We start from the raw sequence: 13,862 nt of genomic DNA, 5'->3' as shown, positions 1-13,862 counted from the left end.
ATCAATATTTACCTATCCACCATTTCGGGACTCCTCGTCATTTTCGTGATCTCATCTGGGACACCGAACAACATTCGGTCACCAAAACATATAACTCATATAACAGTATATCGTCAACAAACATTAAGCATGCGGACCCTACGGGTTCGAGAACTATGTAGACATGACCGAGACACCTCTCTGGTCAATAACCAATAGCATAACCTAGATGCCCATATTGGCTCCTACATATTTGATGTCTACTATGCAACCTTCTTCTTGTAGACTCGTGTTGGGCCTCCAAGCGCAGAGTTTTGTAGGATAGTAGCAAATTTCCCTCAAGTGGATGACCTAAGGTTTATCAATCCGTGGGAGGCATAGGATGAAGATGGTCTCTCTCAAACAACCCTGCAACCAAATAACAATGAGTCTCTTGTGTCCCCAACACACCCAATACAATGGTAAATTGTATAGGTGCACTACTTCGACGAAGAGATGGTGATACAAGTGCAATATGGATAGTAGATATAGGTTTTTGTAATCTGAAAATATAAAAATGACAAGGTAACAAGTAACAAAAGTGAGCGAAAACGGTATTGCAATGCTTCGAAATACGGCCTAGGGTTCATACTTTCACTAGTGGAACCTCTTCCGAAATAGTGGATTCATCACTAAATAAAGTCATGACCTCTCCAAATCCACTTTTATCAATATTATGAAAAGATTCAACACCCTCCAAAATAGTGGGATCATTACTTCCTAAAGTTGACACTCTTCCAAACCCACTTTTATCAATATAATCATCATACATAGGAGGCATGCTATCATCAAAATAAATTGGCTCATCAAAACTTGGTGGACTAAAAATATCATCTTCATCAAACATAGCATCCCCAAGCTTGTGGCTTTGCATATCATTAGCATCATGGACATTCAAAGAATTCATACTAGCATGCTTGCAATCATGCTCATCATTCAAATTAGTGCCAAACATTTTATAGACTTCTTCTAACACTTGAGCACAGTTTTCCTTTCCATCATTTTCACGAAAGACATTAAAAAGATAAAGCATATGAGGCAACCTCAATTCCATTCTTTTGTAATTTTCTTTTATAAGCTAAACTAGTGATAAAACAAGAAACTAAAATATTCGATTGCAAGATCTAAAGATATACCGTCAAGCACTCACCTCCCCGGCAACGGCGCCAGAGAAGAGCTTCGTTGACGGGATGTGAGAGCCGCTTACCTAGCCTCCCCGGCAACGGCGCCAGAAAAGAGCTTGATGTTTAGTACACAACCTTCTTCTTATGGACTCTTGTTGGGCCTCCATACGCAGAGTTTTGTAGGACAGTAGCAAATTTCCCTCAAGTGGATGACCTAAGGTTTATCAATTCATGGGAGGCGTAGGATGAAGATGATCTCTCTCAAACAACCCTGCAACCAAATAACAAAGAGTCTCTTGTGTCCCCTACACACCCAATACAATGATAAATTGTATATGTGCACTAGTTCGGCGAAGAGATGTTGATACAAGTGCAATATGGATGGTAGATATAGGTTTTTGTAATATGAAAATATAAAAACAACAAGGTAACAAGTAACAGAAGTGAGCGAAAATTGTATTGCAATGCTTCGAAACAAGGCCTAGGGTTCATACTTTCACTAGTGCAAGTTCTCTCAACAATGATAACATAATTGGGTCATATAACAATCCCTCAACATGCAACAAAGAGTCACTCCAAAGTAACTAATAGCGGAGAACAAATGAAGATATTATTGTAGGGTATGAAACCACCTCAAAGTTATTCTTTCTGATTGATCTATTGTGCAATTCCTATAAGTGTCACAAACAGCCCTAGAGTTCATACTAAAATAACACCTTAAGATACACATCAACCAAAACCCTAATGTCACCTAGATACTCCAATGCCATTTAGAGTATCCGCCGGTTTGATTATACGATATGCATCACACAGTCTCAGATTCATCTATTCAAACCAACACAAAGAACTTCAAGGAATGCCCCAAAGTTTCTACCGGAGAGTCAAGAAGAAAACGTGTGCCAGCCCCTATGCATAAGTTCACAAGGTCACAGAATGCGCAAGTTGATCACCAAAACATACATCAAGTAGATCATGTGAATATCCCATTGTCACCACAGGTAAGCACATGCAAGACATACATCAAGTGTTCTCAAATCCTTAAAGACTCAATTCGATAAGATAACTTCAAAGGGAAAACTCAATCCATTACAATAAGGTAGAGGGGGAGAAACGTCATAAGATCCAACTATAATAGCAAAGCTCGTGGTACATCAAGAACGTTCCAAATCAAGAACACGAGAGAGAGAGAGGTCAAATACATAGCTACTGGTACATACCCTCAGCCCCGAGGGTGAACTACCCCCTCCTCGTCATGGAGAGCGCCAGGATGATGAAATGGCCACCGGTGATGGTTTCTCCCTCCGGTAGGGTGCCGGAACAGGCTCCCGATTGGTTTTTCATGGCTACAGAGGCTTGCGGCGGCGAAACTCCTGATCTAGGTTTATTTTTGGGGGGTTCTATATTTATAGGAATTTTTGGCGTCGGGAACAAGTCAGGGGGTCCACGAGGCAACGAGAAGGATGGAGGGCGCGCCCTCCACCCTTGTGGAGGCCTCGTGGCTCTTCTGGCTCAACTCTTTTGCTTCGGGGGCTTCTTCTGGTCCATAAAAAACAACGCAAATTTTCAACTCATTTGGACTCCGTTTGATATTCCTTTTCTGCGGAACTCAAAAACAAGGAAAAAACAGAAACCGACACTGGGCTCTAGGTCAATAGGTTAGTCCCAAAAATCATATAAAATAGCATATAAATGCATATAAAACATCCAATATAGAAAATATAATAGCATGGAACAATAAAAAATTATAGATACGTTGGAGACGTATCAATATTCTATGAAGATCTTTATCAACCGAACCGTTATGACAACATACGTAATTCCCTTTGTCCATCGGTAAGTTACTTGCTTGAGATTCAATCGTCGGTATCTTCATACCTAGTTCAATCTCGTTACCAGCAAGTCTCTTTACTCATTCCGTAATACATTGCTACCTCTTGAGCTTGCGTTGGTTTTTCCCTTGAAGAGGAAAGGGTGATGCAGCAAAGTAGAGTAAGTATGCCAGCTTTTGAGAACCAAGGTATCAATCCAGTAGGCGACAACACACAAGCCACCGAATACCCGCATAAACAAACACCAACTTGCACCCAACACGACAAAGGGGTTGTCAATCCCTTCACGGTTATTTGCAAAGTGAGATCTGATATAGATGGATAAACGGTAAAGTAATATTTTTGGTTTATAGATCAGAAAGTAAAAGATTGCAAAGAAAGTAAATAGGAAACTAAAATTATAGATTGGAAACTTATATGATGGTAAATAGATCTGGGGGCCATAGGTTTCACTAGAGGCTTCTCTCAAGATAGAAAATATTACGGTGGGTGAACAAATTACTGCCGAGCAATTGATAAAAAAGCGCAAAGTTATGACGATATCTAGGGAAATGATCATGAATATAGGCATCACATCCATATCAAGTAGACCGAAACGATTCTGCATCTACTACTATTACTCCACACATCGACCGACTCTTGCATGCATCTAGAGTATTAAGTTCATAAGAACAGAGTAACGCATTAAGTAATATGACATGATGTAGCGGGATAAACTCAAGCAATATGATGAAAACCCCATCTTGTTATCCTCGATGGCAACAATACAATACATGTCGGTTCCCCTTTTGTCACTAGGATCGAGCACCGCAAGATTGAACCCAAAGCTAAGCACTTCTCCCATTGCAAGAAAAACCAATCTAGTTAGCCAAACCAAATCTATAGTTCAAAGAGACTTGCAAAGATATCAAATCATGCATAAAAGAATTCAGAGATTCAAATAATATTCATAGATAAGCTCATCATAAATCCACAATTCATCGGATCTTGGCAAACACACCATAAAAAGTATTACATCGAATAGATCTCCAAGAACATCGAGGAGAACATGGTGTTGAGAATCAAAGATAGAGAGAAGAAGCCATCTAGCTACTAGCTATGGACTCGTAGGTCTGAGGCAAACTACTCACGCTTCATCGGAGAGGCAATGGTGTTGATGTAGAAGCCCTCCATGATCGAATCCCCCTCCGGCAGGACGTCAGAAAAGGCCCCTAGATGGGATCTCATGGGCACAGAAGGTTGCGGCGGTGGAAAAGTGTTTTCGCAGATGCTTCTGGAGGTTCGGGAATATATGTGAATATATAGAGGCAGAACTAGGTCAGGGGGTCGACCAAGGGGCCCGGAAGATAGGGGGCATGCCCTTCACCCTTGTGGCCGCCTCATGGAATAGAATATAGTGGTTGTGGATAATACAAAAAGAAGGAGATAGTATCACATCAACTAGGCGTATGAACGGGCTATGGAGATGCCCATTAATAGATATCAATGTGAGTGAGTAGGGATTGCCATGCAATGGATGCACTAGAGCTATAAGTGTATGAAAGCTCAAAAAAGAAACTAAGTGGGTGTGCAACCAACTCGCTTGCTGACGAATACCTAGGGCAATTTGAGGAAGCCCATCATTGGAATATACAATCCAAGTTCTATAATGAAAAATTCCCACTAGTATATGAAAGTGACAACATAGGAAACTCTCTATCATGAACATCATGGTGCTACTTTGAAGCACAAGTGTGGTAAAAGGATAGTGCATTGCCCTTTCTCTCTTTTCTCTCATTTTTTTATTTGGGCCTTCTCTCATTTTTGGCCTCTTTTTTCATTCGGAGTCTCATCCCGACTTGTGGGAAATCATAGTCTCCATCATCCTTTCCTCACATGGGACAATGCTCTAATAATGAAGATCACCACACTTTTATTTACTTACAACTCAAGAATTACAACTCGATACTCAGAACAAAATATGACTTTATATGAATGCCTCCGGTGGTGTACCAGGATGTGCAATGAATCAAGAGTGACGTGTATGAAAGAATTATGAACGGTGGCTTTGCCATAAATACGATGTCAACTACATGATCATGCAAAGCAATATGACAATGATGGATCGTGTCATATAAACGGAATGGTGGAAAGTTGCATGGCAATATATCTCGGAATGGCTATGGAAATGCCATAATAGGTAGGTATGGTGGCTGTTTTGAGGAAGGTATATGGTGGATTTATGGTACCGGCGAAAGTTGCGCGGTACAAGAGAGGCTAGCAATGGCGGAAAGGTGAGAGTGCGTATAATCCATGGACTCAATATTAGTCATAAAGAACTCGCATACTTATTGCAAAAATCTATTAGTCATCGAAACAAAGTACTACATGCATGCTCCTAGAGGGATAGATTGGTAGGAAAAGACCATCGCTCGTCCCCGGCCGCCACTCATAAGGAAGACAATCAATAAATAAATCATGCTCCGACTTCATCACATAACGGTTCACCATACGTGCATGCTATGTGTTGGGGAACGCAATATTTCAAAAAAAAAATCCTACGATCACGCAAGATCTATCTAGGATATGCATAGCAACGAGAGGGGAGAGTGTGTCTATGTACCCTCATAGATCAAAAGCAGAAGCGTTTAGTAACGCGGTTGATGTAGTCGAACATCTTCGCGATCCAACCGATCAAGTACCGAACGCATGACACCTCCGCGATGTGCACACGTTCAGCTCGATGACGTCCCTCATACTCTTGATCCAGTTGAGGCCGAGGGTGAGTTTCGTCAGCACGACGGCGTGTTGACGGTGATGATGAAGTTACTGACGCAGGGCTTCGTCTAAGCACTACGACAATATGACCAAGGTGGAAAACTGTGAAGGGGGGCACCGCACACGGCTAAAGATCAACTTGTATGTTCTAGGGGTGCCCCTGCCTCCATATATAAAGGAGGGAGAGGGAGAGGCAACCGACCCTAGGGGGGCACACCAAGGTGTGGAGTCCTACTAGGACTCCCTAGTCCTAGTAGGATTTCACCTCCCACACGGAGTAGGAAAGGGGGAAGGGAGGAGGATAAGGAAAGGGGGGGCGACCCCCTTCTCCTAGTCCTAATCGGCCTCCTGCCCTAGGGGGGCGCACCAGCCCCTTGTGGGCTGGTGTGCTTCCCTCTTATGGCCCATAAGGCCCATAACTTCTCCCGGGGGGTTCCGGTAACTTCCCGGTACTCCGGAAAAATGCCCGAACCTCTCAGAACCACTCCGATGTCCAAATGGAACCTTCCAATATATGAATCTTTACCCTCGACCATTTAGAGACTCCTCATCATGTCTGTGATCTCATCCGGGACTCTGAACAAACTTTGGTTCATCAAATCACATAACTCATAATACAAATCATCATCGAACGTTAAGCGTGCGGACCCTACGGGTTCGAGAACTATGTAGACATGACCGAGACACATCTCCGGTCAATAAACAAAAGCGGAACTTGGATGCTCATATTGGCTCCTACATATTCTACGAAGATCTTTATCGGTCAAACCGCATAACAACATACGTTGTTCCCTTTGTCATTGGTATGTTACTTGCCCGAGATTCGATTGTCGGTATCATCATACCTAGCTCAATCTCGTTACCGGCAAGTCTCTTTACTCGTTCCATAATGCTTCATCCCATAACTAACTCATTAATCACATTGTTTGCAAGGCTTATAGTGATGAGCATTACCGAGAGGGCCCAGAGATACCTCTCCGAAACACGGAGTGACAAATCCTAATCTTGATCTATGCTAACTCAACAAACACCATCGGAGACACTTGTAGATCATATTTATAATCACCCAGTTACAGTGTGACATTTGATAGCACACAAGGTGTTCCTCCGGTATTCGGGAGTTGCATAATCTCATAGTCTGAGGAACATGTATAAGTCATGAAGAAAGCAATAGCAATAAACTAAACGATCATAGTGCCAAGCTAACGGATGGGTCTTGCCCATCACATCATTCTCTAATGATGTGATCCCATTCATCAAATGACAACACATGTCTATGGCTAGGAAACTTAACCATCTTTGATTAACGAGCTAGTCAAGTAGAGGCATACTAGGGACACTCTGTTTGTCTATGTATTCACACATGCACTAAGTTTCCGGTTAATACAATTAAGCATGAATAATAAAAATTTATCATGATATAAGGAAATATAAATAACAACTTTATTATTGCCTCTAGGGCATTTTTCCTTCAGTCTCCCACTTGCACTAGAGCCAATAATCTAGTTCACATTGTCATGTGATTTCATATCAATAGTTCACATCTCCATGTGACTAATACCCAAAGGGTTCACTAGAGTCAATAATCTAGTTCACATCGCTATGTGATTAACACCCAAAGAGTGATCATGTTTTGCTTGTGAGAGAAGTTTAGTCAACGAGTCTGCCATATTCAGAGTTGTATGTATTTTGCAAATTTTCTATGTATACAATGCTCTGCACGGAGCTACTCTAGCTAATCGCTCCCACTTTCAATATGTATCTATATCGAGACTTAGAGTCATCCAGATCGGTGTAAAAGCTTGCATCAACGCAACTCTTTACGACGAACTCTTTATCACCTCCATAACCGAGAAATATCTCCTTAGTCTTCTAAGGATAATTTTGACCACTGTCCAGTGATCCACTCCTTGATCAATATCGTACCCCCTTGCCAAATTCATGGCAAGGTACACAATAGGTTTGGTACACAACATAACATACTTTATAGAACCTATGACTGAGGCATAGAGAATGACTTTTCATTCTCTTTCTATTTTCTGCCGTGGTCGGGTTTTGAGTCTTTACTCAACTTAACACCTTGCAGCACAGGCAAGAACTTCTTCTTTAACTGTTCCATTTTGAACTACTTCAAAATCTTGTCAAGGTATGTACTCATTGAAAAAACTTATCAAGCGTCTTAATCTATCTCTATAGATCTTGATGATGAATATGTAAGCAGCTTCACCGAGGTCTTTCTTTGAAAAACTCCTTTCAAACACTCCTTTATGCTTTCCAGAAAATTCTACATTATTTTCGATCAATAATATGTCATTCACATATACTTATCAGAAATGTTGTAGTGCTCCCACTCACTTTCTTGTAAATACAGGCTTCTCCAAAAGTCTGTATAAAACTATATGCTTTGATCAAGTCATCAAAGCGTATATTCCAACTCTGAGATGCTTGACCAGTCCATAGATGGATCGCGTATATTCCAACTCTGAGATGCTTGACCAGTCCATAGATGGATCGCTGGAGCTTGCACACTTTGTTAGCACCTTTAGGATTGACAAAACCTTATGGTTGCATCATATACAACTATTCTTTAATAAACCCATGAAGGAATGTAGTTTTGATATCCATTTGCCAGATTGCATAAAATGCGGCAACTGCTAACATGATTCAGACAGACTTTAAGCATAGATACGAGTGAGAAACTCTCATCGTAGTCAACACCATGAAGTTGTCGACAACCTTTTGCGACAATTCGAGCTTTGTAGATAGTAACACTACTACCAGTGTCCGTCTTCCTCTTGAAGATCCATTTATTCTGAATGGCTCACCGATCATCGGGCAAGTCAATCAAAGTCCATACTTTGTTCTCATACATGAATCCCATCTCAGATTTCATGGCCTTAAGCCATTTCACGGAATCTGGGCTCATCATCGCTTCCTCATAGTTTGTAGGTTCGTCATGGTCTAGTAACATGACTTCCAGAACAGGATTACCATACCACTCTGGTGCGGAACGTACTCTGGTTGATCTTCGAGGTTCGGTAGTAACTTGATCTGAAGTTTCATGATCATCATCATTAACTTCCTCACTAATTAGTGTAGGCATCACTGGAACTGATTTCAGTGATGAGCTACTTTCCAATTCTGGAGAAGGTACAATTACCTCATCAAGTTCTACTTTCCTCCCACTCACTTCTTTCGAGAGAAGCTCCTTCTCTAGAAAGGATCCACTCTTAGCAACAAAAGATCTTGTCTTTGGATTTGTGATAGAAGGTGTACCCAACAGTTTCTTTTGGGTATCCTATGAAGTCGCACTTCTCCGATTTGGGTTTGAGCTTATCAGGCTGAAACTTTTTCACATAAGCATTGCAACCCCAAACTTTAAGAAATAATGGCTTAGGTTTCTTGCTAAACCACAATTCATACGGTGTCGTCTCAACGGATTTTAGACGGTGCCCTATTTAACGTGAATGCAGCTGTCTCTAATGCATAACCCCAAAACGATAGTGGTAAATCAGTAAGAGTCATCATAGATCGCACCATATCTAATAAAGTACAATTATGACGTTCGGACACACCATTACTCCGCGGTGTTCCAGGTGGCATGAGTTGTGAAACTTATTCCATGTTGTTTTTAAATGAAGAACAAACTCGTAACTCAAATATTTGCCTCCGCAATCAGATCGTAGAAACTTTATTTTCTTGTTACGATGATTCTTAACTTAACTCTGAATTTCTTTGAACTTTTCAAATGTTTCAGACTTGTGCTTCATTTAAGTAGATATACCCATATCTACTTAAATCATCTATGAAGGTCGGAAAATAACGATACCCCGCCAGGAGCATCAACACTCATCGGACCGCATACATCAGTATGTATTATTTCCAATAAGTCTGTTGCATGTTCCATTGTTCCGGAGAACAGAGTCTTAGTCATCTTGCCCATGAGGCATGGTTCGCAAGCATCAAGTGATTCATAATCAAGTGATTCCAAAAGCCCATCAGCATGGAGTTTCTTCATGCGCTTTACACCAATATGACCTAAACGAAAGTGTCACAAATAAGTTGCACTATCATTATGTGACGCCCTCGATTCAATCCTACACTAATCATACACGCAAACATGTACGATCAAGATCAGGGACTCACGGTAAGATATCATAACACAACTCTACAAATAAAATAAGTCATACAAGCATCATATTACAAGCCAGGGGCCTCAAGGGCTCGAATACAAGAGCTCAATCATAGACGAGTCAGCGGAAGCAACAAAAATCTGAGTACAGACATAAGTTAAACAAGTTTTCCTTAAGAAGGCTAGCACAAACGGGGATACAAATCGAAAGAGGCGCATGCCTCCTGCCTGGGATCCTCCTAAACTACTCCTGGTCATCGTCAGCGGCCTGCACGTAGTAGTAGGCACCTCTAGAGTAGTAGGAGTCGTCGTCAACGGTGGCGTCTTGCTCCTGGACTCCAATGTCTGGTCGCAGCAATCGGGTATAGTAAGGGGGAAAAGGGGGAGCAAAGCAACCGTGAGTACTCATCCAATGTACTCGCAAGCAAGGAGCTACACTACATATGCATGCATTGGTATCAAATGGAAAAGGGATAGCATATGTGGACTAAACTGTAGAATGCCGGAATAATACGGGGATAGCTAGTCCTATCGAAGACTACGCTTCTGGTAACCTCCATCTTGCATCAGAAGAAGAGAGTAGATGGTAAGTTAATCAAGTATCATCACATAGCATAATCCTACCTGGCGATCCTCCCCTCGTCGCCCTGTGAGAGCGCGATCACCGGTTGTATCTGGCACTTGGAAGGGTGTGTTTTATTCAGTATCCGGTTCTAGTTGTCATAAGGTCAAGGTACAACTCCAAGTGGTCCTGTTACCAAAGATCGCGGCTATTCGAATAGATTAACTTACCTGCAGGGGTGCACCACATTTCCCAACACGCTCGATCCCCTTTGTCCAGACACACTTTTCTGGGTCATGCCCGGTCTCAGAAGATCAACACGTCGCAACCCTACCTAGGCACAACAGAGAGGTCAGCACGCCGGTCTAAATCCTATGCCACAGGGGTCTGGGCCCATGGCCCATTGCACACCTGCATGTTGCGTACGCGGCCGGCGAGCAGACCTAGCCTCCCTTATACAAGAGCAGGCGTTCCAGTCCAACCCGGCGTGCGCCGCTTAATCGCTGACGTCACGAAAGCTTCGGCTGATACCATGACGTCGAGTGCCCATAACTGTTCCGCGTAGTTGGTTAGTGCGTATAGGCCAATGGCCAGACTCAGATCAAATACCTAGATCTCGTTAAGCGTGTTATTTTTAAATAACCACGGACTCCGACCAGGGCCAGGCCCACCTCTCTCCTAGGCAGTCTCAACCTGCCATGTCGCTCCGCCACAAAGTAACAGTTGGGGGCCGTCGAGAACCCTGGCCCACCACTACCTGGGTGGAACCACCTGCCCCTTCAGCCCCCAACATCGGAATCACTTGCGGGTACTCAATGAGCCGACCCGACTTTAGTTACAACATGTAGTATAGGTAATATGTATAGTATATACCCGTGATCAATACCCGACATGATCACGACTCGATAGTATAGCATGGCAGACTGACAAGAATGTAGGGCCACTGATGATAAACTAGCATCCTATACTAAGCATTTAGGATTACAGGTAAGGTATCAACAGCTGTAGCAACAATGATAGACTATGCATCAGGATAGGATTAACGGAGAGCAGTAACATGCTACACTACTCTAATGCAAGCAGTAGAGAGAAGAGTAGGCGATATCTGGTGATCATGGGGGGGGGGGGGCTTGCCTGGTTGCTCTGGCAAGTAGGGGTCATCAAGAACGTAGTCGGATGGGGCACCAGCAGCGACGTTAGTCTCATAGTCTATTGGAGAGAAGGGGCGAAAGAAATAATGAATATAATGCAAACAGATGCATAGCGATGCATGACATGACAAGTAGCGGTGCTAGTGGTGCCCTAACGCAGTATGAGGTGGTACCGGTGAAGGGGGAAACATCCGGGAAAATATCCCCGGTGTTTCGCGTTTTCGGACAGATGAACCAGAGGGGAAAGTTGCGTGTTCGCGATGCTAAGGATGCGTGGCGGACAAACGGGCTGCGTATCCGGGTTCGTCTCGTCGTGCTGAGCAACTTTCATGTACAAAGTTTTTCCATCCGAGCTACGGTTTATTTTATATTGATTTTAAAAGATTTAAATCATTTTTAGCATTTATTTAATTATTTTAAGTTCAACATTATCCAGAACAGTGCATGCTGACGTCAGCATGACATCAGCATTCAACAGGGGTGTTGACTGGTCAAATTGACGTGTGGGACCCACCCGTCATACTCTGTTTAGGTTAATTAGGATTTAGCTAATCTAATTACGGTTTAATTAAACTAACTAGTTAATTAGATTAATTAAACATGATTAATTAACTTAATTAATTATTTAATTATTTTAATTATCATTTATTTATTTATATTTTAATTCTTTTTATAAACGTTCTCAGGGGCTGGGCCTCGTTTGCCATAGGCCCTAGGGGCCAAACGGGCGCCAGCCCAAATGGGCTCCCGCCCAGGCCAACAGGGGGCGAGGTGGGCGCATCACAGCGCGGTGGGGCGTCGGGGGCGTGCGCGGTAGGGTAGCGGTGACGGGCGACGGCGGTCGCGGGCGAGCAGCGGCAAGGACGCGGGTGCGCGAGAGGCGGAGGCCGCGCGTCGACGGCGCGACGGAGCGGGGCGGGGGACATGGGTGGCAGGGGCGCGGCCGGAGTGGGCGAACAGCACGGGCGGCGGCTGCGCGAGGGGCTGCGGGCGCGGCCGGAGTGGGCGAACGACACGGGCGGCAGCTACGCGAGGGGCTGCGGGCGCGCGAGCACGCGGTGCCAAGGGTGAGCGAGTGGCGCGAGACGGCGTGCAGCGAGGTGGGGACGAGGCCATGACCGATGTGGCGACGGTGAAGGTAGCAGGGGAGGCGCCGACAATGGGCAGCGGCGTGACAGGCAAGGGAAGCAGTAACTAGCGGGTCGGCGCGGCAGCAGCAACGCGACGGGCAGGGGAAGCAGCAACTAGCGGGTCGGCGCGGCAGCAGCGGGGCAGCAGAGCAGAGGCCAGCGGCGGAGCGTGGCGGGGCTGCAGAAGCAGCAACAGCAGGGGCACGACACCGGGCATGGGCGTGCGCAGCCGAGCGTGGGCGCGTGCGCGGTGGCGCACTGAGGAAGACAGAGGGGAGGGAGAGGGCGACGGCTCACAGCGGGGAGTAGGGACGATGGCAGTGGGGCACGGGGAGGAGGGCGGAGACGACGCGACGGAGAGGTAGCAGGCCGACGTGGGGGGCTCCGGGCGGCGATGGATCACGACGGTGATCCGGGCGGCGGCCTCCTCCACTTGATCCCGATCCAATCGGGGGAAGAGGGGGGGATATTTTCGGGGGAGGAGTAGGGTGTCGGTGGGCTTGGGGGTAGGTTATGGGGTGCGGGGGTGGGCCGGCCCATTCGGGCAACCGGGGTCCGCGTGGATGGCCAACTGGGCCAAAAGGCCCAGCGGGGGGGGGGGGCTTTTATTTTTTTGTTTTTTGTGTTTTCTTTCCTTTTTCTTTTATTGATTTTCTGTTTTTATTTCAATTTAAACTATTTAGGCATTTAAAAAAAATGTGTTTATTACACCATATTTACATATGCAAAATATGGCACCTCCCGAACATTTTTGTTTTAGCTTTTGAAAAGTTTGGTGTTTGACATTTTTTTAAATTTTGAATTTGAAAAGTTTTGATCCAACGTGAGATTAGCAACAGTAACCGGGGTGACGTGGCATCATTAACGTGGGATTACTATAGCATGATTATCCGAGTGTTACAAAACGCCTCCACTACAAGAAATCTCGTCCCGAGATTTTAGGAGGTAGAAGGAAACAGTGCGGGATATTCATCACGCAGGCGATCCTCGCGTTCCCAAGTGGCTTCATCTTCTGAGTGATGCGACCACTGGACCTTGAGGAATTTGATCGCCTTCTGACGGGTGCGGCGTTCAGCTTGGTCAAGAATGCGGACCGGTTTCTCTTTATAGGAGAGGTCCTGTTGCAATTCGAGCACTTCATGATCCACTACTCAGATTG

At 44.5% G+C, this 13,862-nt stretch overlaps 1 protein-coding gene across 1 annotated transcript in view; it reads right to left on the bottom strand.

The window, feature by feature from the left end:
- The window catches only part of LOC119351987, a 26,347-nt gene extending 13,848 nt beyond the window's left edge, over positions 1-12,499 (bottom strand). The window contains exon 1 of the mRNA XM_037618749.1: positions 12,299-12,499. Within this exon, the coding sequence (XP_037474646.1) occupies positions 12,299-12,499 (201 nt within the window). The remainder of the gene's footprint in view (positions 1-12,298) is intronic.
- Between the last annotated feature and the right edge of the window lie 1,363 nt (positions 12,500-13,862).

Source organism: Triticum dicoccoides, chromosome 1A (assembly GCF_002162155.2).
Source record: "Triticum dicoccoides isolate Atlit2015 ecotype Zavitan chromosome 1A, WEW_v2.0, whole genome shotgun sequence".
Taxonomy (NCBI): domain Eukaryota; kingdom Viridiplantae; phylum Streptophyta; class Magnoliopsida; order Poales; family Poaceae; genus Triticum; species Triticum dicoccoides.
Note: the sequence above shows the minus strand (reverse complement) of the source record. Positions and strands in the feature narration are given on the sequence as shown.